Source organism: Diceros bicornis, chromosome 3 (genome assembly GCF_020826845.1).
Source record: "Diceros bicornis minor isolate mBicDic1 chromosome 3, mDicBic1.mat.cur, whole genome shotgun sequence".
Classification (NCBI taxonomy): Eukaryota; Metazoa; Chordata; class Mammalia; order Perissodactyla; family Rhinocerotidae; genus Diceros; species Diceros bicornis.
In genome coordinates, this window is record NC_080742.1 from 48,507,798 (window position 1) to 48,534,978 (window position 27,181).

The window sequence follows — 27,181 nt, forward strand, 5'->3', positions numbered from 1 at the left end:
TGCACCTGGGAAGAAATCGAGGCTGCTTCTCTATGTCAGTGTCTTAGATCCTCCCGGCAGGAGTGAGATGTTTCATTCTTACTAATATAATCTCAAACAGCAACGTTTACGTGGACCTTAAAGAACAAGGTTTCTCAGTGTGTAAGAATGTAGTACTCATCCAAAGATGAGAGTTGTCAGGATACTTTTCAGTTGCAGTCTGTCCTTAAAAGAAACAGTTTCCCGTTAATGTTACAAATGGCTTTATCTGACTGTTAAGCATCCTGATGAAGGGCTGGGCAGATTTTTACTTTCTCAGCAGTTACAAATGAAAAGTATGACTCGGTTTCTCAAACCACAGTTAATCCTCCTCGCAGGGAGGAGGAGGTTTGCTTGCTGAAGTTCTGGGTTTGCCTGAACCGCTTTCCTCTCATTTCGGACCTCAAGCCTCCCTGGAAGTCCGGGGGCCGGGACGAGTCAAACGCGCCTCCTCCCGCAAGTAACCTTTCAAGGATTCCGCCTCCCCAGGCCACACTCACCGCGTGGGGGCGGTCCAGTTGTTCTTAAATCCTGTTAGGTAAAGTCCCCGCCTCTCATCGCACTGGGCGGGACAGGAGAGAAAGGGCTTTTCCCGGACGCGAGAAGATGACGTCACAGTAGCGGGCCGGGACCTTCGGTTGCTTTGGGCTCTGCGCTCGCCCAGGGTGCCGACTGAAGACCGCTCCTCGGCGACGCCGTCGCCATGACCATTTGTCAGTTCTTCCTTCAAGGCCGGTGTCGCTTTGGAGACCGCTGCTGGAACGAACATCCCCGCTCCGGGGGTGCGGGCGGGGGACGGCAGCAGCAGCCTTCAGGTGACGTTCCCCTCTATCCTCCGCCGCCAGCCGAGCCGGGGAAGACCTGGCGTGGGGGCCCTACTGGGGGGGAACGGGCGTCCCGCGTGGCGCCCGCCGCTCGGCGCAGCGGTCAGGTGCCGCGGACGTGCCCGCGTCGTACCCCTCGCCGGCCCCGCCTACCGGGCCGGGCACTGTCTCTCCAAAGTGTTTATCCGCATATTAGGCACTGGGTCGGATTTTGTTGAGCAGATGAATATAAGGGCTTGGCATTGGGTACTAAAGCCGAATAATGAGTTTTTAAGTCGGAAGTAAGTGTCAAAATCACCTTGTCCGTGGGTGACAGTGGTTCGCAGAATTGGCTTAGGTCGACCCAGACGCCTCCTCGCTTTACTACCTTTCTAGGTACTTGTTTTTTTCTCTTGACACCTTGAATAAAATTTTTAACGAATTTTTTTCTAGGGAGAAGCTAGCAATTGGGGTCAGAGTCAGGACTCTTAACTTTGGGGAAGTCGCGAACTCCTTTGAAAATCTAATAAGAGCCACAGGGCCATACCTGAGACAAATGCACGTGCTCATAAAATTTGGGGTGGAAGTGGGAGAGTGGGACACTCAGTGAAGAACTCTGGGCTATGAGAGAAGGGAGTGTGGGGACCACGTTGACGTGCTCCCTGGGCCTAAGTCATTGTCGAAGCTTTTGGAATATCTCACTACACCAATTGTGGATGATGCAAAAGGACTATCTTCAAGGAGAGGAGGGCTCAGACACGAAACCATAGTACAACATCAAGTTTTAAACGTCAGATGAATAGTTAGGTTTATCTTTGTTAGGATTGGAACTTAGTAGTTAAAGGTATCACAAGATGCTGACCCTCTTCCTTGTCTCTCCTCCCTTCCCTCCTTTAGGGCCATTTCTCTGACCTTCAAACCTTGTGTTGCATTGTGGATTCACGTCTGATCCCTCTTCTTGAAGATAGTCTTTTTGCATCACCCATGATTGGTCTGGTGAAATATTCCAAACCAAAAATTAGGACTCGGATCTCATAAATGTTGAGTGTATTTCCAGGAACAACAGAACATAATATCTGACGTTCTGTGGAGACTCACTCTAAATGTAGTAATTAGAATATAAATGTTGAATGGATGGATTGAAAGATGAAAAAAGTGTAAATAAAATTTAAGTAAACAGTGTATTTAGCTCCCAGAAACAGATGAATGCTTCTGGAATTAATACATATGAAGGCCAAAAGCTATGTACAAAAGATGGAATGAATTGTTTCAGTTGTGTCATCCTTCAAAGGATTTGGAACTTTAGGAAAATAAAATACCATTAACCTCTGCTTGAGGAATCTGGTCCAGCAATTTGCTCCCTTTTCTCTTTGGTTTTATTAAGTAATTTTAGAGTTGGGAGATGAATTTTCATAAAGGAGTATATCTCCCATCACTACAGTTTTTAATATATTTAATGGCACATCTCCTAATTCAGACAGAAACAAGGTGATTATCTTGGCCCCAACTAGGAAGTGGTGAATAAATGAGATAGTTGAAGTGTTAAGATTTTTTTTAAATATAGAGATAGAGAGGAGAGAGTTCTGTTGGCTCATTTTGATAGTTATAAAATATTAGAAATCTGCTCATACTAGAGGAACTCAGTGCACTTTATTCACACATAAGTTACCTCTATAATCTCCCTATGAAAGATAGGTGGGTAGGTGGTATTTTGCCGGAGGGAAGACTGAGTCAAATAGATTTAAGCATCTAATCAAGGACAGAGGGTAGAATCAATCTTTTATATTCAATAAACTCTTTAATACATTGTCCGTTTTTCAGACTTAACTACTATATAGGGCCCAGTGGGGGAGCAAAGAATGATAAAGACACAGCTTTTTATCCTGAAGGAGCTTATGATTTAGGTTACATGCCATCTATCCAAAATTTATTCAAAAATTCATTTATCCAAAAATTATTGTTTATTTCAGGTAGTAACAGACGTGGATGGAATACCACTAGCCAGAGATATTCCAGTGTTATCCAGCCATCCAGTTTCTCCAAATCTACACCATGGGGGGGCAGCAGAGATCAAGAAAAGCCGTCTTTTGGTTCTTTTGATTCTGGAGCTTCAGCTAGCAGGAACAGGGGGTTTGGATTGTCTCAGAACCCATTTGCTTCACCTAGCTCTGATGAGGATAAAGATGAAAAGAAACTTCTGTAAGTGAAAGCGTTCAGAAAAATTGCTACACATTTGCTTATTTTTTCAAAGGTACCTACAATATTTTCTTTAAAAAAAGAAGTAATACATTATTAAAAAATCAGAATAAGAAAAAAGAAGAAAATGCATCAATGATCCTATTAGTCAGGGATAACCACTATTTTGCATGTATTGTACTAGACTTTATTTCACTTAAAAGTATGTCATCTTTCCATAGCAGTACAATGCCTTCTTAGGGCTAATTATGCTTTTTCCACTTTTCTTTTGATAACACTGTATTGTGAATATCTTTCTAAGGTAGTCCTGCTGAAGTTTGTTGTAAGTTATGAGTTCTTCACAAGGTATGAGGTAGTTTAAAGCAACTTGTGATTTTGGAGTTCACTTATAGCATCTGGTATTTTTCTTTCTAAAACTGTTACTTCAGTTACCCCATTCAAACTGAGTTCACTTGATTTCCTTCATTATTGTGGAGTAGATTGCCGAGGTAGAATTTATGACTGGTGCCAAAACAGTGCCTGGCTGTGTGTAACTATTCCCTCAGCTCCCAGCTCCTAGGACAGAATTTAAATGTACTCGTTAGTCTTGACTTCCCATAACAAAATTAGAACCAGTGGTAAACATTTTGAGCCATACATCATATACAATTGATTTGAAAAAAAAGTAAAAGAACAAATGAAACTCTCCTTCTTATATTTGATGTTGTAAAAATCCTAAATTTGATACAGTATTCTCTGTGGTATCTGTCATTTTATTAATTGTAGCATTGGCAGTGGAGGGAACGTTTAATTTAGAGCTGAATCTATCCACAGCTTTGCTGACAAGTTAACTGTGTGGACATGGGTCCATTTCCCCTTTTGCAAAATGTGAGAATTAGAAAAAAGGATCTTTAAAGTCCTACCCACTTTAAAAATTTTATGGTTCTATATTATGTGGTACTTTTTATCTTTCCCAGTTAAATGATCATTGATGTTTTGATAATGAGCAAAGAAAGATTAAAGTTAGTATTGTGTATTTTACTGTATTTTAGCTCTATAAAATATATATGGTATGATAGTTCTCACTTAATAAATGTATTGGTTAATGGTTCATTGTACTGGGAAACCAAAATTATGAACTTCTTTGATATTATAATAATATTTATAATTATGAAATGTAGTTCATATTTCTATAAGCTTCTGCTTTAAAGAACACTCCAGAAAATATAATAGAAAAATCTAAAATTATATATTTACTACAATTTAAAATTTGTCATTGAAAATTATAAGTGATAAATTTTAACAAGCAGATGAAAAAGATCTTTTGCTCTTTCTTTTTCAGGGAAGGAATTGTAAAAGATATGGAGGTTTGGGAATCATCAGGGCAATGGATGTTTTCTGTTTATTCACCAGTGAAAAAGACACCTAATATTTCAGGTAACTGAGAAATTGTGTGCTTTTAAAATATGTTTTACAACTATTATTTTCTAAAGCCAAAACCACACCCAAATAAAGAAATTAACCACAAATGTATCTACAGTTGGGCGAGTTTGGACATTGTTTAGAGTATCCGAGTATTCTAGCAGAACTTCGTAATTCAGCGGTTGAGGGTGGAAGATATAGTTCTTTTAAAATATGTAGTTCTCATGAGAAAATAGTAAAATCAGGACCCACCACAATTTTAATTCTGTAAGCTCAGGAAGAGGCTCTGCTGTCTTGGTTCCCTGTAGGTACAGCCTTAGAACCTCTTAGCTGCCTACAGTGAATAGAAGAGTTACATCCTGCCTGCTATTAATTGACTACCGGATTCTGGCTGCCTGATTCTGTTCTCACTTTCTTCCCTATCTTTCCTTCTAAAGACAGTTATTTTTCATAAGGCATGTTGAAACCTATCCTGGAGATAAGGTTTGAAAGTAAGGAGCCTTAGCTGGGCTACAGGGATAGCATTTCTTTAGAATACCCCTTTCCTTCCCATTTTCTTTTGTCCGTAGTCCCTAAGCCCTTTCTGGGCTGAAATCTGGACCACTACGCTTTTCTAAACCCATCCTGGGTGGTCCTGGGCCTCTGCCCTGTTGAGAAAACAGCAGGTACCTAACAGATGAGAGCTCTTGCAATCCCTCAGAACTCTGGGATCTCTTCTCTGTCTCAGCTCTACCTGCTCATTCTCCTCACACTGCTCCTTAGTTATTCATTCATTCAGTCATTCAACAAATACTGAATTTCTTTTGTGGCAGGCTGTATTCTAAGTGCTAGGGGTATATTGATGAGCAAGATAGACAAGATCCCTTCCTTATGAAGCTTATGTTCTTGAGGGAGAGAGACAATAAGTAATACAAATAAGATAATTTCAGATAGTGATTTTTCTATAAAGAAAATAAAGAAGTATTAAGCCTTTTTTAATCAGTTCAGAATTGAACCTAATGCCTAATGCCCTAACGCAGTGGTTCTCAAAATGTGAAGTGTAGATCCCTAAGTAGGGTTGTCAGATAAAATATGGGACACCCAGTTAAATTAAATTTCAGATAAACAAAGAATAATATTGTTAGTATATGAGTATCCCATGTAATATTTGGGACATAACTTATGCTAAAAAAGTATTTGTTGTATGTCTGAAATTCAAATTTAACTGGACATTCTGTATTATTATTTGCTAAATCTGGCAGCCCTATTCCTGAGACACTTTTAGGGGCTATACAAGTTCAAAAATATTTTCATAATAATACTAAGACATTAATTGCCGTTTTCACTGTGTTGATATTTGCACTGTTGGTGCAAAAGCATTGATCAGTAAAACTCTTTCTATCTTAGCATGAATTAAGGTAGAGGCAACAAACTGTACTAGCAGACTAGTAGTCAATTAAAAAAAGTTTTTATTGCCATTTTCACTTAAGAATGTCCTTGATGAAGAGGTAAAAATTATTAATTTTATTAAATCTCGACCCTTGAGTGCACACTTTTTTAATATTCTGCGTGACAAAATGGGAAGCACACATAAAGTGCTTCTGCCACATACTCGAATATGATGGTTATCTTGAGGGAAAGCACTGGTGGGATCGTTTGAGTTGTGAGCTGACCTGGTCACTTTTTTCGCAGACAATTTTTATTTGAAAGAATGACTGACAGCTATGGTTATTTAGACTCAGGTATTTGGTGACATTTTCTAAAAAAATAAATGAAGTGAGCCTGTCACTTCAAAGAAAACAACTGACAGTGTTTATTGCCAATGAAAAAATTCAAGCTTTCAAGTGAAAATTAGAATTATGCAAAACTGTTTTCTGCCACTGTGAGCATGACAATGTTTTAATACTTCAAGTCTCCTCTGATGAGATGAATAGTGACGTTAATAAATATGAGTTTTTTGATATTGTAAAATCACATGTGCCAGCATTTGGAAGTTCTGGGTAGCTCAGTGAACCAATATTTTCCAAGTGACCAATGTATGATGTTACAAAATTATGCATGGCTGAAAAACCCATTTAAAACACAAGATAAACCGATGAATTTAATATAATAGTACAAAAATCTCATTAATAAGGTTTGAATCCATATTATAGCTGACCTTTAAGAAACTACTACCTGTCAAGTTTTGGTATAGTATCAAAGAAGAATATCCCCAGTTATCTGAAAAAGCCATTAAAGTCATCCTTTTCCAACTACATATCTGTATGAGAGCAGGTTTTCTTCTTACACTTCGACCAGGCAATACATTGCAACAGATTGAATGCAGAAACAGATATAATAATCCAGCAGTCTTCTATTAAGCCAAACATTAAAGAGATTTACAAACGTAAACAGTGCCATTCATCTCACTAAATTTTTATTTTTTGTTTTGGAAAACAGTTTTTTATTTAGGTTTCTTATTTTTAAGTGTATTAATAAATATTTTCTACGTTTCTCAGTTTTCATTTCAAATATGGTAATATGATATATGTACCCCATGTAAGCAAAAGCTCTGTGGGATCCTTAATGATTTTTAAGAATGTAAATGGGTCTTGAAATCAAAAAGTTGGAGGACCGCTGATGTCCATAGGCATCATTATAATGAGTTAACTTTTCCCATGCAGCTAGAATGATACTACTTTTGGTACCACTTTTGAGAGAGTTGAGAAAATAGTCACCCAAATCATTTTCTGTGTTCTGTGGTTCAGATGCGGAACAGCTGGAAGAGGAGAAGGTAACTAGAGGGACAATGTTCCTTTCGATAGAGTCATTAACCATTCTTAGGAGGCAGTATTGGAGCTGAGTCCTGAATGAAGAGATGTTATCACTTACAGGAAGATTAGGGGACAACATTCCTGGCAAGAGGAGTAGCTAGTGCAAAGGCCCTGGTGGGAACAAAGTTGGATGTTTGAGGACTAGTGAGGCCTGAATCGCTGGAGGAGAGTAAATGAGGGAAAGAGTAATATGACATAAGGCCAGAGAGGCAGCCAGGGGCCGGATCATGTTGGGCCTAATAGCAGTGGGCAGCCATGAAGAGCTTTAAGCAGGAGAGGGATATGATCTGATTAGAAAAAGCTCACTGAGACTGTTGTGTGAAAAGAAATGGTCTGTTGGGGGCAGGGAAGAGGGGGTAAAATAGAGGTGGAGAGATGAGTTAGGAGACAATTGCTAATGACTGGGTTAGAGTTAACTAGCAGTGGAGACAGAATTGATCAAATTCGGGTTCTGTTTTGGAGCTAGAACTGGCAGGATGCTGATTCAGTAGATATGGAGAAAGAGAAATGCAAAGTGATTCCTAGGTTTTTTGGCCTGAGCAGTTAATAAAGATGGTAAAGACAAGTTGTTAGAGGGAATCCAGGGTTCTGATTTGAACGTTTAGTCTTTTCTTTATTCTGAGGTAGGGGTCCTTGGAGTTAATGATATCTGGGTTACAAGTAATTCTCCATAGAAAATATCCTGAACATTTTTTTCCTTTCTTAAAAAGTTTTCCTAATTATAAAAGTTATAGTTATTGCCATAGAAAACTTGAAAAATACAGGGCCGGCCCCGTGGCTTAGCGGTTAAGTGCGTGTGCTCTGATACTGGCGGTCTGGGGTTCGAATCCCGGGCGTGCACCGACGCACCGCTTGTCTGGCCATGCTGAGGCTATGTCCCACATACAGCAGCTGGAAGGATGTGCAGCTATGACATACAACTATCTACTGGGGCTTTGGGGGAAAAATAAATAAATAAAATTATAAAAAAAAAAAAAGAAAACTTGAAAAATACAGAAATATGTAAATAAAATAAAGATCACCTGATCTCACAGAGATAACAACTGTAACATTTTAGTATATTTCTTTTAAAACATGCAGATACAAACATATTTCTTGTTTATATTTACAATTGGGATCATAATCTAATTTTTTTTTTTTTTTTTTTTTTTTTTTTTTTTTTTTTTTGTGAGGAGATCAGCCCTGAGCTAACATCCGCCAATCCTCCTCTTTTTTTTGCTGAGGAAGACGGCCCTGGGCTAACATCGGTGCCCATCTTCCTCCACTTTATATGGGACGCCGCCACAGCATGGCTTACCAAGCAGTGCGTCGGTGCGCGCCCGGGATCCGAACCAGCGAACCCCGGGCCGCCGCAGCGGAGCGCGCGCACTTAACCGCTTGCGCCACCGGGCCGGCCCCGGGATCATAATCTAATTTTGTATTCTACTTTGTTGTTTTCAGTTTGTCTCTATTACTAAAAATACTAGAATGAACATCTTCATACATGTTCTTTGTTTACACATCTGATTATTTCCCTGAAGTTAAATCCTAGAAGTTGTGTTAAGGTCAGAAGGTGTGAACATTTTTAAGGCATTTGGCAATTGTTGACAGTTTTCCTCCCAGAAAAGTTGTACCTTTTTAATTTTCTTAATGGCAATTTAGGAGGATGTCCATTTCACCACATACTAATAGCAGTAAATATCATTCATTTTTTATTTTTGCCAGTCTAATAAATAAAGCATTTTCTCTCTATTTTAAGTTGTATTTTTAAATTGAACTTTTTAATTTCATTAATTTACTGGCTATTTGAGTTTTTTTGCAAATTGCCCATTCATTATCTTTGGCTGTCTTAACTTATTTTTCTTATTGATTTGTAAGAGCTATTTATACATTGACATTAGCTCTTCTCTTGTCATATATGTTACAATTGTGGTTTTCCCAGTTTACCATTTGCCTTTTAATTTTGCTTATTGTAGTTTCTGACATACTGAATATTTTTTAAGACAGAAGTTTGAATGTATATGTAGTCAACTCTTTCTTTTCTTTGTTATTCCTTCCATTCCATTTATCTTTAGAAAATTTCCCCCCTTCAAAGATCAAATAACCAAGTATATTTTATTCTAATTTTATTAGAATAAAGTTTATTAAACATTAAATTTAATAAACATTTATTAAACATTAAATCGAGTGTAGGCTTTGAATTTTTTCCTTATGATTATGAAAATTTTCTAATGATCAATATTAGCATATTTTCTTATCTAGCACCTCTAGCTTTACTATACTATCAAAAGTATTGGTATTTATTTTAAAGATTCCAATTGATTCCTCGCTTCAGGTTTTACAGACATTTCACCAGAGGAGTTGAGGCTTGAATACCATAACTTCTTAACCAGCAATAACTTACAGAGTTATGTAAGTTTGTTTCCTATTCCTCTACCTCCATAACAGATTAGCTGCTAATTACTGTCTTCTCTGTCGTGGCTTGCTTGTGTGTTGACAAAGTGGATGAGGTCTATAATATTTTTCAGGATAAGGCATTTTTTATTTTCAAACTTACTTTCTTTGGAATTGGTTGGTTATCTAAAGTGGTGCTAATATATTTTGACTGTAGTAACTAGGAATGTCATTTTTTTCCCTGAGGAAGATTCGCGCTGAGCTAACATCTGTTGCCAATCTTCCTCTTTTTTTTGCTTGGGGAAGATTAGCCCTGAGCTAACATCTGTGCCAGTCTTCCTCCATTTTGCATATGGGTCGCTGCCACAGCATGGCTGACGAGTGGTGTAGGTCTGCAACCAGGATCTGAACCCGCAAAGCTGGGCCACCAAAGTGGAGTGTGCCGAACTCAACCACTACACCACAGGGCCAGCCCCTGAGTGTCATTATTTTTATTACAAAATATCCAGCAATCAGTCCCAGAAATCAAACCCAAAATTTTATCATTTGACATACATTTTATGGAGCATCTCTTAGTTGTAGACACTGTAATGAATGCTAGAAAAAACAAAGGTAAATAAGATGCAGTTTGTTATACAGATTAATATCCTTACATATCAAATATCAAAAAATAAAGAAGCTGGGCTTGAGTAAGTTGGGTACCTAAAGGAAAGGATGTAAACTCTGTATTTTTCTGTTGTTTGCAGTCATGATCTTACATTTCAACTAGTACACATGTTCGCCTCCCATCCAAATATAACTAACTCTGTGCTGCCAGGTACTTGTGATTCTTAACCAGATACAAGGAGTTGGAGAACAGGGAGAGGGACTACATCTGGAATATCTTTGGCAAATAGGGGCAAGTCAATGCAAATTTTGCAAGTTATGGGCCATAAAAATGTTTTATAAACTTTTGTGATTTTTGGCAAATAAAGATGTAAAGTTGTTGTTGAAGAGATTAACTTAAACGCTCAATATTGACTCATTATTTTTCTGTCTTCTCTTTCCAGCTAAATTCCATCCAACAGTTAATAAATCAGTGGAGGAGCAGGGTAAATGAACTGAAAAGTCTAAATACATCAACTAAAATAGCTTTGGTGAGTATTGGAGAGTTTTATACAGGGAAGTGTCTTATCTATTGGTTTTTTTGCAGAGAATGTCACTTTGGATTTGGAAAGCAAAGCTAAAATTCTCTGTGAAGAGTTGATATACACCTTCTCAAGAACTGTATCATCATTTAGAGTCAAGGTCCTGGAATTGCTTTCTCTCTATTCCTTGGTCAGAAAAGCACAAATAATTTTGCTTTTCTAAAACTATTCTTAGGGTAAAGTTTTTTAACTTTGATAGTACTAGTTTTGAAAATTGGAAAATATTACATAAATTCAAGCATTCCAGGTTATCAACATTTAAAAAGAAATTGCTTTGGAAAATGATATGAATGCACATTTAGACTAACGTATACTTGCATGACTGAAGGACACTTAACTCACCATATGTTCCTTGTCTTATGCAGAAATGCCTTTAGGAGATATATACCTACTTGTCTCCAAAAATACATGATCCTGACTGTAGCATATTCATTATCTCTGTCAATAAAGTTATGATTTTTTTCTACCCCCCTAAAAAGTTCTTAAGAACCTTATTTTCAAATAAGATATTTACATTCAGAATTTAATTTTTCCACTTCCTACTTTCTGAAAAAGGATATGAGAGTAGTAGCTGCCTAAACTTAGTGAATGACTATATGGCAGTCCCAACGCCAGCCCCACCCCTTTCATAAATATATGCTTCCTAAATAACTAGACTCTTGTGCAAGCTAATTCCTTCCACCTTTCAATTGTTATAATGCCGTTTGAATTTAGAAGGACTTGTTAGAAGTGTTCCGTCTGTGGTGAGAGGTGGCCCACCATCACCACAGCTGAGAGCTGATGTAGAAGGGGATAACTGAGTCCAAAGAACTACAGGACTTCCCTCTTGGTTGGAAGTTCCTGCTCTTTGCCACCTTCCTAGGGGCCCCTCCATAGGTGAGGATCTGAGACAGCCTACCCACAACTGGCTGAGCATGTATCAGTAGTTCATTCTTTATTCTTTTAATTCACTGTATGGTTATAATATAATTTGTTTATCAATTTCCCTGTTAATGAATATTACCCTGAGGGAAAGAAGCTAGACAAAAAAAAAAAGGTACCTACTATATGATTCCATTTGTCTGAAACTCTAGAAAAGACAAACTTCATCTATAGTGATAGAAAGCAGATGAGTGGTTCGCTGGGCCTGGGGTTGGGAGAAGGTTGACTGGAAAGGGATACAAGAGAACTTTTAGAGGTGGTGGAAATGTTCTAAATCTTGGTTGTGGTGGTAGTTATAAGTTTGTCAAAACTCACTGAAATATATATATATGTATATATATAATGGATGCATTTTATTGTATGTAAATTATACCTCAATGAAGTTGATTTTTAAAAAATGCTATTGGGCTTCCAAATAAGAGAAATTATATCTGCTTGAGTTGATTTGGAAAAGCTTCTTGGAGGTAAGGAGTAAGTGAAAAGTTCCTTGAAAGGGAGATTAAGATTTTAGTAAGCAGAGATGAAGACATTTCTAGAGCAGGAAATAGCAAGAGCATAAAGTATTTTCAGAGAATAGGAAATGTTTAATAGATTTTAGTGGTAAGCTTTTAATAATGTAATCGTGAATCAACTTCAATTCAAGCATTAAAGTAGACTGCATAGCCTCTAAAGGTCCCTTACCTAATATCTAGATTTCTTGATAAGTGCAGATCAACCTGTATACACTGAAATGTGTTACTAAAAATATTTTTCTGATTTTAATATATGTTCATTGAAGAAATTTAGAAAATATTTAAAAAGCATAAATAAAATTAGAATCACCCATAGTTCATCAGCCAATCATTCTTAACTCATTGAGGTTGGTATATTTTTTTCTATGCATATTCATATTGTAGGCATTTTTCTGTGTTAAACATTTAACTTCACGTTTTTAAGTTTTAAAAATTGAATTTATCTGTAAAGTGTAGAAAAGGTAGTTGAGAATTATTCATCAAGTACTTTATTATTTGCCTACTACTTTTTATAGCTCTCCGATGTAAAGGATGGAGTAAATCAAGCAGCACCTACATTTGGATTTGGCAGTAGGCAAGCAGTAACATTTGGGTCACCAGGTAAGTAATAAAGAAATGCAGGACTTCACTGATTTAGAAAAACAGGATTTTATTGGTTTCAAATCATAAAGCCTGAATGTATGTTAAGCGCCATTTTAAACCACCTTGCAAATTCTACCACCTTCTATAATGAAGCTTCAAAGAATTTGGCTCATCAATCATTTGTGAAATGGGGCCAGAATGGGTATGTTCTTTGGAAGCCCTCATGGCTCAGTCTTTAGAGGTATATTTTAGGAATTGGTTTTCAAGAGTTTCATAGGAATACATAGCTATGGTGGCAGCACCTTTAAGGACTTTCTTGTGACTGTGTATGACAACATAATATTGTCCTCAAATCACAGCTTCAGTGTGATGGGGGGAGCTGAAAGTGAAAGTCCACTCCCTAATCCCTGAGGTTTCTCAAAGCTGTCTCTCCTGAGTGAAGGTAAATGGCTATGCGCATGAGATCGTAAGGCAGAAAGACAGGACAGCAGGGTTTAGTGGGTGTGCTCTAGTTTCTCGTTTTCACTTTTCTCTTCTTCCTTCCAATAAGCTTCTCAACATCCAAACTTGGCAGAAATAAGAAAAAAAGGTAGGGAGAGGGAGGGTTAATATGGCTATATTTTCTGACTATAATAGATTATTTTTTTCTTTTTCTGGCTTTTGTAGGTTTTCCAGTGAATAACAGCAGCAGTGATAGTGCTCAGAATTTTAGTTTTAAAGCAGGCTCTGGATTTGCCACTGCCGCTTCTGGAAGCACTTCTGTGTTCGGGAATCCTCCAGCATTTGGAGCTGCACCCTCTGCCAGTTCTGCCATCACTACTTCTACTCCAGCTTTCGGATTTGGGAAACCTGAAATCACATCTGCTGCTTCATTTTCATTTAAAAGCCCTGCAGCTTCTGGTTTTGGATCACCTGGATTTTCAGGATTTCCTGCTTCCATGGCAGCAGGCCCTGTTGGAGCTCCAGTGGCCCCAGCCTTTGGAAGCAGCAGTTCTGTGGCTGGTTTTGGTAGTCCAGGCTCGCATTCTCACACTGCTTTTTCCAAGTCATCCAGTGACACCTTTGGAATGAGCAGCATATCCACCTCTCTCCCAGTCTCAAATGGCAGTACCACAACAGATAATGTATTATTCACCCCCAAGGATCAACTAACAGCAGAAGAACTAGAGCAATTTCAATCCAAGAAATTTACTCTGGGAAAAATTCCATTAAAGCCACCACCTGTGGAACTTCTAAATATTTAAAAGGGCCATTTTAAATACAGAAAAGAACAGCTTTTAAAATTGTTTTGAGTTGTTCATATCAAAGAGCAGATACATATATATGTCTATAGATAGAGATACATATACATTTATAATGAATATAAGCATTCAGTAATAACTTTACGGGTTTTGAAATTTAACATTTTTTTCTTGAGCCTAACTATTTAAGTAAAACATAACAAAAAATAGCAAGAGATTTTTTTTAACTATAATTATGAATGGAACTAAAAAAATTGTCAGTGTGCACTGAATGAAGTACTTTTCTCACTCTACATCACTTTACTGTCTTAGCCTTTAAGGTTTTACCTTTAAACATTTTTTGGGGGGAGGAGGAATAATTTCTAGAACCCTTAGGGGAAAACTGCTTAACTATTTAGCCTACTTACCGAGTAAACATGCTACCGAAAGTAGCATGACTTTCCTTCATGTTAGAGAAGGTAATCTTAAAAACAGTTTTTAAAGAGTGAAAGCTTTCCTTTTTAGGACCTAGGAGGCATTTTCTCCTCATAATTTTGTTTCCCTCTCAACTTTGACTATCTCATGGACCACCATTTGAGTTTTCTTCAACAATTTTAATCTACGTTTTGTCTTGGCCTAATTTTTATATAATTCTATTTATTCCTCACATTATCCAATCAAGTGGGTGGATTGTAAGAGGAACAGAAATTGTGATCTCATATGAATAAATAGTGTATGAAGAGGAGGGGTCAGGATTCACCAGCTCTGTTTCTCAAGCTTCTATGAGAATTCGCAGACATGTTTGGATCTCCCTGTGTCCCCAGAATGAGGGATTAATAGCTTGTATATCTCATGTATGATTAATCCAAGAAACCAAAGACCTGTCAGGAGTTGAGGCATATGTGTCAAGAGTTCTGTGCTCTTTTTCCAAGCCTCAAAAATTACACAGCGTGCACTGTGAAAACAGTTGCCTAACAGATCTGGTATTGAGCTGACTTTTTTACGTGAAAATAAAACCTTACCTAATAAAAGATATGCACTCCAAGTGATTTTAGCGTATATGCAAAGGATTCAGTCCTCAGAGGATCTGGATTCTCTGTTACACTTTTTGAAGAACTATATGACTCCAACCAGCAGTTCTGGAACCCCAGCATTTGGGATAGAATCTGTACCCAAGGAATGTATGTTTGAAACCATCCTTGGTATAGAGATGGTAAATAGACCCTAAGTTCCTGCTTTGGTCTCAAGCTCTAAAGACTTTCCAATGTTCATTCCAACTTACAGTTGACTCCTAGAATTTTCCTACCCCGATGGAAGGAGCCCTGTGCTACCTATAGGCTTACCAGGCTCCCTTGGTTCCCAATTGAACTGCCTAGTGTCCTGGAAGCTCTGAGGATGCAGGTTAAGGGTCCAGTGCTTCTAAATTTGCCTGATTTTAAGACTCATTTTGCTAGTGCGGTGTATTATATTGATTGCTTTTCATATGTTAAACCGTTCTTGCATTCCAAGTATAAATCCCACTTGATTATGGTGTATAATTCTTTTAATGGGCTGTTAAATTCAGTTTACTAGTATTTTGTTGAAAATTTTGCATTGTTATTCATCAGGAATATTTGTAGTTTCTTTTCTTGTGTCTTTATCTGATTTGGTATCAGAATAATGCTGGGTTCATAGAAGAAGTTTGGAAATGAAGAACTCTTCAGTTCTTTGGAAGACTGTGGGGAGGGTTGGTGTTAAGTCTTTAAATGTTTGGTAGAATCCTTCAGTGAAGTCATCTGGTTCTAGCTGGGAGGTGTTTGATTACTTCAGTCTCCTTACTAGTTATAAGTCTGTTCATATTTCTTATTTCTTTATGAATCTTTATGATTCAGTCTTGGTAGATTGTGTGTTTCTAGGAATTTATCCATTTCTTCTAGGTTATCCAATTTGTTGCTATATAATTGTTCATAGTAGTCTTATAATCCTTTTTATTTCTGTGACATCAGTTGTAATATCCACTTTTTCAGTTATAATTTTAATTATTTGAGTCTTCTGTCACTTTTTCTTAGTCTAGCTAAGGGTTTGTTAATTTCGTTAATCTTTTCAAAAGACCATATCTTAGTCTGCTCAGGCTGCCATAATAAAATACCATAGAATGGGTGGCTTAAAAAACAAACATTTTATTTCTCACACTTTTAGAGACTGGAAGTCTCAGATCAGGGTACCAGCATGGTCTGGTTCTGCTGAGAACCCTCTTCCTGGCTTGCAGACAACTTTCTTCTTAGTGTGTTTTCACGTGGTCTTTTCTCAGTGCATGAGAGAGATTTTTCTCTCTCGCTCGCTCCTATAAGGGCATTAATCATAAGGTTCCCACCCTCAGGACCTAATCTAAACATGATTACCTCCCAAAGACCCCATCTCCAAATACCATTACCTTGGTGGTTAGGATTTAAGCATATGATTGGGGGAAGGCAGAAACATTCAGCCCATAACAAACCAACTCTTGGTTTTGTTGATTTTATCCCATTAGTTTTCTATTTATTTTGTTTATCACTTGCTGCAATATTTATTATTTCTTACCTTCTGCTAAATTTGGGTTTAATTTGTTCTTTTTCAATTTCCTCAAGGTGTAGAGTTAGGTTACTGATTTGAGATCTTTCTTCTTTTTTAATGTAAGCATTTACCACTATAAACTTCCCTCTTAGTACTGCTTTTGCTGCATCCCATAGATTTGGGTATGTTGTATTTTGTTTTCATTTGTCTCTAGATATTTTCTAAATTCACTTGTGATTTCTTCTTGGACCCATTGGTTGTTTAAGAGTGTGTTGTTTGATTTTCACATACTGTGAGTTTTCCTTCTGCTATTGATTTCTAGTTTCATTCTGTTGTGGTCAGAGAAGATACTTTGTATAATTTCAGTCTTCTTAAATTTGTTAAGACTTGTTTTGTGGCCTAACATGTGGTCTACCTTGAGAAGAATGTGTACTTGAGAAGAATGTATATTCTGCTATTGTTGGGTGAAGTGTTCTGTGTATGTTTGTTAGGTTCAGTTAGTCTATAGTGTTGTTCAAGTCCTCCGTGTTTTTATTGCTATTCTGTCAGTGGTTCTCTTCATAACTGAAAGTGGAGTATTGCAGTCCCCTACTGTTATTGTGTTGCTGTCTATTTCTCCCTTCAGTTCTGTCAATGTTTCCTTCATATATTTGAGAGCTCTAATGTTAGGAGCATGTATATTATAATTGTTATGTCTTCCTGGTGAATTGACCCTGTTATCATTATATGCTGTCCTTCTTTGTCTCATGTGACAGTTTTTGTCTTAACGTCTATTTTGTCTAGGTGTGGCCACCCCTGCTCTCTTTAGGTTCCTGTTTGCATGGAATTATCTTTCTCCATCCTTTCACTTTTAGCCTATGTGTGTCCTTAGATCTAAAGTGCGCCTCTGGGCTGGCCCCGTGGCTTGGCGGTTGAGTGCGCGCGCTCCGCTGCTGACGGCCCGGGTTCGGATCCCGGGTGTGCACTGACGCACCACTTCTCCAGCCATGCTGAGGCCGCGTCCCACATACAGCAACTAGAAGGATGTGCAACTATGACATACAACTATCTACTGGGGCTTTGGGGGAAAAAAATTAAAAAAAAATAATAATAATTAAAAATGCGTCTCTTGTAGACAGTATATTGGTTGGATCTTATTTTTTATCTATTCAGCCAATATGTCTTTTAATTGGTGCATTTAATATTTATAGCTATAAAGTTATAACTGACAGGGAAGGACTTAATATTGCCATTTTGTTCATTATTTTCTGTATATCTTAGAGCTTTTTTGTCCCTCTTTTCTTCCTGCTGCCTTATTTTGTGTCTCATTGATTTTTTTGTAGTGACGTATTTTGATTCCTTTCTCATTTCTCTTTGTGTATATTCTGTATATAGTTTCTTTGTGGTTACCATTGCAATTACGTAAAACAATATTATAACGATCTATTTAAAACTGATATCATCTTAACTTTAATCACATATAAAAACTCTGCTCCTTTACATCTCTGCCCCCCACTTTATGTTATTGAGACACAAATTACCTCTTTATATCATATATCCATTAACATAGATTTGTAATTACTTTTTATGCTTTTTAAAATTCTATGGGGCCGGCCCGGTGGCGCAAGCGGTTAAGTGCGCGCGCTCCGCTGCGGCGGCCCGGGGTTCGCTGGTTCGGATCCCGGGCGCGCACCGACGCACTGCTTGGTAAGTCATGCTGTGGCGGCGTCCCATATAAAGTGGAGGAAGATGGGCACCGATGTTAGCCCAGGGCCGTCTTCCTCAGCAAAAAAAAAAAGAGGAGGATTGGCGGATGTTAGCTCAGGGCTGATCTCCTCACAAAAAAAAATAAAAAATAAAATTCTATACCAGGTTTAAAAGTGATTTAAGCACCTACATTACAACACTATATGATTCTGTGTTTGTATATTTACCAAGGAGTTTTATATTTTTGTATGGTTTTGGTTGCTGTTTATCATTCTTCTACTTTGACTTGAAAGACTCACTTCAGCATTTTTCTTTATTATTTCCAGCCAGTTTGTTTTTTATTGACACTGCAATGCTTAGGCCTTGACTACATACTTCCTTGACTACATACTTCCTTGACTACATACAGTGGCACAGCCATTTGTTTTGCTCCTGCTTCTTGGTCTTCAGGTTCTCCTCATGCTTGTTGAGCCAGCAGCACATGGCACACCTTTTCTTGGGTCGCAGTTCCAGGGACTTGTACTTTTTGCCCTTGTAGAATTTCCTGCGGTTCTTCTTCTGAGTGTGGCTAATGACGGTGAGAACATGGGTGATGGAATTGCGAACACCTCAGATCTTGGAGAGCTTGGATGCTGCACTGCCCATCACTTTGACAACATGCAACTGGGACGGCTCTACTTTCAGGTCATTCAGCTGTTTCAGCAGCTCCTTCTTCTTGCCTTGAAGATCTCAAACCTTAGTCTTGGTCGTGGCTGCACAAGCCACTGCCTCTGCCACCTGCTTTGAGGGAAAGAGCCCATCGCGTCTCTTTTAGTGCAGGTCTAGTTGTGATGAACTCCCTCAGCTTTTGTTTATCTGGAAAAGTCTTAATTTCTCCTTTGTTTTTGAAGGATAGTTTTGCCAGACATATTTTTGGTTGCACTTTTTTCTTTCAGTACTTTGAATATATCATCCTACTGCCTTCTAGCCTGCAAGGTTTCTGCTGAGAAATCGCTGGTAATCTAATAGGAGCTCCCGTGTACATGACAAGTTGCTTTTCTCGTTCTACTTTCAAGATTCTTTTTGTGGGTTTTGGTAGTTTGGTATGATGTGTCTTGGTGTAGATCTCTTTAGATTTATCCTAGTTGGAGTTTTTTGAGTTTCATGAATTTGTATGTTCCATCTCTAGTCTCAGATTTGGGAAGTTTTTGGCCATTATTTCTTCAAATAGGCTCTCTCCTCCTTTCTTTCTTTCTTTCTTTCTTCTTTTGGGACTTCCATAATATATATATTGTTGTGTTTGATGGTGTTCCATAAGTCCCTTAGGCTCTCTTCAGTTTTCTTCAATCTTTTTTCATTTGCTCCTCTGCCTCAGTAATTTTGGAAGTCCTGTGTCTGGATTCACTGATTCATTCTTCTGCCTGGTCAAGTCTGATATTGAGTTCCTCTATTGAATTTTTCAGTTAGATTATTGTTATTTTCATTTCCTGGATTTCTGTTTGGTTCTTCTTCGTAGTTTCTGTCTCTTTGGTGATATTCTCATTTTTTTCGTGCCTTGTTTTTCTGATTTCATTTAGTTGTGTATCTGCTCTCTTTTAATTTGTTGAATATCCTTATGATGGTTATTTTGAATTCTTTGGTAACTCATATGTCTTCATTTCTTTAGGGTTGGTTTCAGGAAATTTAATTTGTTCCTTTAAATGGGCCATGTTTCCTTGTTCCTTTGTATGTCTTATTATCTTCTGTTGGGATTTTGGCATTTGAAAAATCAGCTATCTTTCCCTGACTTTGCAGTCTCGTTTTGTACAGAGAGGAGATTCTCCATTCAGCTCTGCTAGAGATTATGGAGACTTCTCAAGCATTTTCTGGGGATATGTTTTCTCTGGGCTTGTGTAATCTCCTAATTAATGAAGTTTGCCTATTTCTACTCAGGAGCTCACCCTGCTATGTCTCTGATACTGTGGCCTTGCTGGTGCTATAGTATGCCATAGTATTTGAGCTCCACCTAGTGTCTGTCTTTGGTACTGCAGACTCTGGTATATATTGATCACTTTTGTTCTCAGAGGCCAAGCTCCCAACCTGGCTCCTATTTCTTGTCAGTGCTTCGATTCAGGCAGGATAGAAACCAGTCCCTTGGGCAGTCCACCTAAAAGTCAGATGTTGGACATACATTCTACTCTTTTACTCCCTAGGGAGAAGATAGGAATTGGGTGTTTCCTCCCAATCACACCACACTCTGCAGGGGGGAGGGGCTCTAGCAAAAGAGAGTGCCACAGATTTTCCCTCCAGGCTTTGATGTGGTTTGCTTTTTTATCCCCCCCAAAGCCCCAGTAGATAGTTGTATGTCATAGTTGCACATCCTTCTAGTTGCTGTATGTGGGAAGCGGCCTCAGCATGGCCGGAGAAGCGGTGCATCGGTGCACGACGGGGATCCGAACCCAGGCCGCCAGTAGCGGAGCGTGTGCACTTAACCACTAAGCCACAGGACCAGCCTATGATGTGGTTGGCTTTGCACTTGCCTGGAGTACAGGAACCTCTTAAATGGGTTCTAGATTTTTCACAGAGGCAATTGGTCCGTGTATTTCTGTTAAATCTGTGTCTTCATGGGGGAAGGAGGGTCAAGTGCTTCCTATTCCATCATCTTGCTGATGTCACCTCCAATAGCTCTAGTTTTAAGGAGCTTTTGCTATGTGTCAGACAATGACCTAAGTACTTTACATCTATTAGCAAATTTAATCCTCACAACCCTATGATCTAGGTGCTGTTATCACGATCCTCATTTTTTAAGTGAGAAAACCAAGGTATGGAGATGTTAAATGACCTACCCAAGGTCACTCAACTAGCAAATGGTCAAATTGGAACTCAAACACAACACTTAGAAGCCCATGCTTTTAACCACCATGCTATACTTGATACTAAATTATGAGGGTTTTTTTCTTTTTGCTTATCAGCATTTTCTAAAATACACATGCATTACCTTTGCAATACATATATCCTCCATTTTTCCATATAGACATGTAATTTGTGGGATGGAGCATAACATTTTTAGATGGCAAAAGCTTAATTTTAGTAGGATTATTTACTTAAGTGAAATTCATTCCCCTAAGATTCAAGATGAATGAAGTATTCAGAAGATACAGACCTCTTATCCCTCCCTCCATCCCTAAGCTTCCAGTTCCTTTTCTTACACTCAGCAAAGAAAGATCCATAAACAAGACTAAGATGTTCTCCCAGCTGGGTTGACGCTAGTTGGTTCTCTTGACTCCCTTCCAGCCCCATTCTTTCAGTTCTGCCTTTCCACTTTTGTTTCCAGCACTTTGAAACAACAACAATTGAAAGCCTTAAAAAATGTGAGGGAATCTTTTAAGAAGGATGCTTTAAAGTATAAAACAGATAAATGAAGACATTTTTTGCCCAAAATATTAGTTTATGTTGAGAATTATTACAGAAGAAACTCAAGGGCTGGCCCCGTGGCTTAGCGGTTAAGTGAGCATGCTCCGCTACTGGCGGCCCGGGTTCGGATCCCGGGCGTGCACCAATGCACCGCTTCTCCGGCCATGCTGAGGCTGCTTCCCACATACAGCAACTAGAAGGATGTGCAACTATGACATACAACTAGCTACTGGGGCTTTGGGGGGGGGGGGGAAAGGAGGAGGATTGGCAATAGATGTTAGCTCAGAGCCAGTCTTCCTCGGCAAAAAGAGGAGGATTAGCATGGATGTTAGCTCAGGGCTGATCTTCCTCACAAAAAAAAAAAAAAAAAAAACTCAAGAGATCCAACTTCGAAAATACTCGTGAAAGGCAAATTAATATAACAAGATACCACTTCGTGCCCATCAAATTGGCAAAAGTTAAAGTCTGACAATAACAGGTGTTGATGAAGTAATATTGTGGAGACTCTTGTGAGCTGTTGATAGGAGTGTGGATTGGTGCAAGCACTTCAGAGAACAATTTGGCACTATCTAGTAACATTGAAGATGCACATCCTCTACAACCTAGCAGTTTCACGACTCTGCAAGATGCTTGCTCCTCAAAGTGTGTTCCTAGGACCAGCAGCATCAACACCATCTGGGAACTTAATACAAATGCAGAATCTCAGGCCCCAAACCTACTGAATCAGTCTGCCTTTTCACAAGCTTCACCAAATGATTGTCTGCACATAAATATATGAGAAACTATTGCATGTGGAAAAAGGAGACGTGTACAAAACTGTACATAGTATTATCCGTAGTAGCAAAACATTGGAAACAACCAGAAATCCATCCACAGGACACCAGATACACTTTGGTATAATGGGACACATCCATACAACTCAAGTTACATGTATAAGCAACCAAAAGAGCACAAGTGCAGAACGATATGTGTGATACTATTTAAAGTACAAGATGCAATACAATATTATATATTATTTATGAATATATAAATTCATACCTTTGTAGTAAAGGAATAACAGCATGAGACTAATAAGCACTAAATTCAGAATAGAGTTTGCCTGTGGAGGGAAAAAAAGCATGAGATTTCAGAGGCATATACAGGGGGCTTTATATCTGTGACATTTTTTTAATATAAAAATATGACAATGGTAAAATATGATAGAGTGGGTGATGAGTACATAGTTATTCATTATATTATTTTCTATGCTTTTCCATATACTTGAAATAAGTTTACAAATTTTTAAAGAATTTAGAAAAAAAATGGAATGGTTTCTTTCCCACCCTAAGTTGTGTATTATCAAGTAGCTTTTAGATTTCTGAAGTGATCACTATGAATTAACTGGTTTGTCAAATTATATCCAAGTCTTTTGGATTAAATATGCCACACAGATGAAGCTTGTCATTCAAATACTGAAGCACAAGGAGTAAAACTACTCTAGAGAACAACTGACTGTGAATGTAGCAAATGTAATTTTTGCTGCTGGACTAATGAAATGTTAAGGGTACACATTCAAATATTTGTGGAGCAAAATGAAAATTACGTTTGATTCACTAGTTTGGGTAAGGATATGTTTGTCCCTCTACTTACACCGAACAAGGAAGATAATCTAGACTCAATATATTAACCAGTTACCTTGAGGCTCTTTTCTCAACCACATGTCATCAACCAGCTGGAAGTCTAGTCTTGTTTCCTTGGTCACTTGTAATGCAAATAGCATTTAGTCCTGTCAGCATTGAAGCAGAAGAATGGAGGAATTCTCTGTCACTAATATTTTTTTAACACAGTGGTTGTCAAGCTTTTTCCATTTGGAAACCTAGTGACTCTGTAGGACTCACATCTCCCCTCCACCAAAAAAAAAGTCAAGTGAAGACGTTACCGGAATTATCTATTAATTTAGAAGCTACTCAACTGGGGACATTTACATTCTCTACATTAAGTAGAGAAAACATATAGTCCTGTATAAGGAAAAGGTTGCTTGAGTTATTGGAATTATTGATCATCAATATTAAGGACCCGCTAAATGTAAATGGTACACTAAGGATTGAGTCTTAAGACCTGCTGAGCAAGTTTGGAAACAGGCCCTAAAGGATTATGGGAGGTTCCAAACAAATGTCTAATGTCTCGAGGAGCTCGTCATCAAAGATGAAGATGAACAAAAAAAGAACCATCTATGCAAATTCAAATGGTAATATATATACAGAGGCACTGCAGTAAGGACATCAAAATGCTACAGAGGAGAGTTAACAGCGTCGTGAGGGGCCATCAGCCTGTGGTAAATTCCCAGAGGAGATGAATTTTAATAGTTTTGAGAGGGAAGTGAAATCATAATGGGAAAGAGAACTAGCCAAAATAGCCAGAAGTGAGCTTCTACATAGAGATAAGCTGAGCCTGGGAAGATTACATTCACTTTATTACATAGAGTTTGAATAGCTTCTTTATGTCTTTAGAAAAGAATCTTTACTAACTGGGTGAACTTGGGCAGGTTAACTTTCCTAATCCTCTTATCTGTAGAATAGGTAATATTTACTACCTAGTGATTGTATGAATCATAATGAGTGTAACATGCTTAGCAGAGAAATTATGCTCAGCAATTCCATTGAGCAAAAATAATGCTTGTTCACTACAGAGAATTCAAACCACATAGAAATACATATAATAAAAATTATACTCCACCTTCCTGATAACATTGTCTGTAACATTTTTGTGCACATTTCTCCAATTTTTATTCTTTATACACACTCTAATAGTTATTATCTATGCTATCATACTATTTTGCATCTTGTCACTTAACAGAATGTCTTGAAGAAACTTCCATGTCAGCACATACAGATTTACCTCACTGTATTTAAAGGCCATATAATATTCCATTGTATGTCCATTGCTTAATTTATTTAACCATGCCTCTATGTAGGGGCCAACAATGCTTCAATAGGACATTCTAGTACATATATCTGCACCATTGTGGGAGTGTTTCGTAAGAAATGAAAATGCTGAGTTGAAAGTATTAGCAGTTTTAATTTTAATAGGTTTTGTTAAATTGGTCTTTGAAATGAAATGTCTTATTGATTTATCCCCCACATCTTCCCCACCATGAAGGTCCTGAAAACAGAAGACATAACCTATTCACATTTCAGAAGAGAATAGGTAATAAATTTGTTGTAACTGAATATGTACAGCAATAAGAGCCATGAGGACTGAGGGCTTCATCAGCAATGTTTCCATAAGTCCCTTCCAGTGAGCCTCCTGGACCAGTACTGTACGGACGTTGCTTCAGGTCTTGTGTGCTTTTTTTCCATCCAAACCAGAAAGACCTGGAGAGACAGGATTTGCAACTGCTCTGAAGATGCCATCTGCCCTGCAGACCAGTTTTTGTAATATTTGATGGTTGAATGTACAAGCCTGTCATTGGCCAGACAGATGAATCTCATCAAAACAGAAAGGAAAAAAAAAAACTTTGTTGGCAGAAAGTACCACCTTATGCAGCTCACCAGTGGGGGCAGAAGTGGAGAGAGGTGGCTCTAAGAAACAACTCCAGCTTTCTAACTGGCCAAGCAGCTTCTAAGAAGCCAAACCTGAGAATGAAATGGGTAAAAGCTACAAAAGGGAGAGGAAAATGAAACTCGCTGGGAAAGGAGAGAACTATCCCCCAATGATTTAGGCACCTCCTGGCCTCACATGTCTCTTTATTTAGCTTAGATTCCATGGCCCATCCGTCCAATCACTTTTGAAGATATGTAACTAAAACTCCTTTGCATCCCCTTCTTCCGGGCACTTGGCTGGCCAACTTGAAACGTTGGGACGCTGTCTCCTGTGACCAGCTCACCTGCAGAGCAGAGTGCTGCTACAGAAAACTACACTGTGAAGTTATGACCTTCGATCTCAGGAACACTCCCCAGAAATCCACATGTTCCTCCAGGGGGCCCAGCACCTGTTCCCACCTAAGATATTCTGTACCTTCTCTGCTGTCTAATCTGTCTTCTCTCTGAAGGGTGACCCATCCTCATACCTCGTGGAGAAATTAGAAGCCATCAGAGAAGACATTGTTCATCCTCTTCTGCACTCCAAGGCCAGCCCTTCACACTGGCTGTGTGACACCCCCAGTTATCCACTCTCCTCATGAGTCACCTGTTCTCCCCCTTCACTGAGTCTCCCATAAATGTCACACATGCTGTAGCATCTCCCTGCTGGGGGAAAAATAAATGCAAAACGCTCTTGACCTCACCTTCCAAAACCACCACCTAGCTCTCTACTGCCTGTAACAGCCATGCTTCTCTAAATGTTGGTTTCTCTTGATCTCTCCCCTCCCCCACCCAGTCTCACCTCACTCTTCAACCCATTCCAATTTGTCTCCCACCTCTCATTCCACTGAAACTGTCCTTGCTAAGGTCTCAGTACCAGTTAGGCTTCTTTTCAGGCTCCCTTTTCATACAACATTCCTGCAGCAGCTCCAGACCCTACGGCTTCTCAGAGAGTCAGTGAAGAAAAAAGTCTCCCAAGATTCCCAACAAAATTCTCATGGCCTCTCATCGGCTCTGATCAGGGCTATGTGCCCATCCTGGATCAGTTATGGAATACAAATGCTTTGCTGATGTCCTGACCAAACTCTGGTACAAAGATCTACCTCTTTCTTTTTTTTTTTTTTTTTTGTGAGGAAGATCAGCCCTGAGCTAACATCCATTCCAATCCTCCTCTTTTTGCTGAGGAAGACCAGCCCTGAGCTAACATCTACTGCCAATCCTCCTCCTTTTTTTTTTCCCCCCTTTTTCTCCCCAAAGCCCCAGTAGATAGTTGTATATTATAGTTGCACATCCTGCTAGTTGCTGTATGTGGGACACTGCCTCAGCATGGCCCAATAAGTGGTGCGTCGGTGCACGCCCAGGATCCGAACCCGGGCCACCAGTAGCGGAGCACATGCACATAATCGCTAAGCCACAGGCCTGGCGCCCTCTACCTCTTTCTTTTTAACAGCTGCATAGTATTCTATCGCATGAATGTATCATAATTTATTTAACCTCTCCTTTATGATGGACATTTGGGTTTTCTAGCAATTTACTGACAAAAATAATGCTAGGATGCACTTTCTTAAACCATTTTCACCCACGTGCACCCCTACACTCACACAGTTCTTTCTTCCCTAACCTCATTAAGCACATGACTGTTGAACTGCACTTTTAAGGAACTTTCCATCACACCACCACCATGTCACATTGTACGTTCCTGTGACCACTTTGAGGAAGAGGAGGGGGGAGGGGACCCTGGAGGCTGCAGTGTCTAGACTTCTTCATTGTCTTCAGTTCACCAAATGTAGTCCAGCTATGAACAGAGCTTCTAATCTCTCTGGGTCACCTGGGTGGGGGGGCACCTTTCTCCTAATCTGTTCTGCCTTGTACCCTCTGCTTCCACCATAATAGTTCACAAAAAACGATAAAAACCTTGAAATTTCCAATTTCCCTTCTTTTGCCATTGTCCAAGGGCTGCTATGACCCAAGTCATAGGGAAAGCCAGTACCACACGCTGCCAACCTCCATCCCCAAAGAGGCGATG

General features: G+C 38.8%; 1 protein-coding gene across 1 annotated transcript; it reads left to right on the forward strand.

Annotated features, from left to right (window-relative positions):
* The first annotated feature begins 630 nt into the window (after positions 1-630).
* NUP42 (nucleoporin 42) lies at positions 631-14,319 on the forward strand. Its single transcript, XM_058527171.1, has 7 exons — positions 631-833; positions 2,792-3,020; positions 4,339-4,433; positions 9,525-9,601; positions 10,633-10,719; positions 12,719-12,803; positions 13,452-14,319. The coding sequence occupies exons 1-7, from the start codon at positions 722-724 to the stop codon at positions 14,027-14,029; spliced, it is 1,263 nt and encodes a 420-aa protein (XP_058383154.1). The 5' UTR covers positions 631-721; the 3' UTR covers positions 14,030-14,319.
* The last annotated feature ends 12,862 nt before the right edge of the window (positions 14,320-27,181 follow it).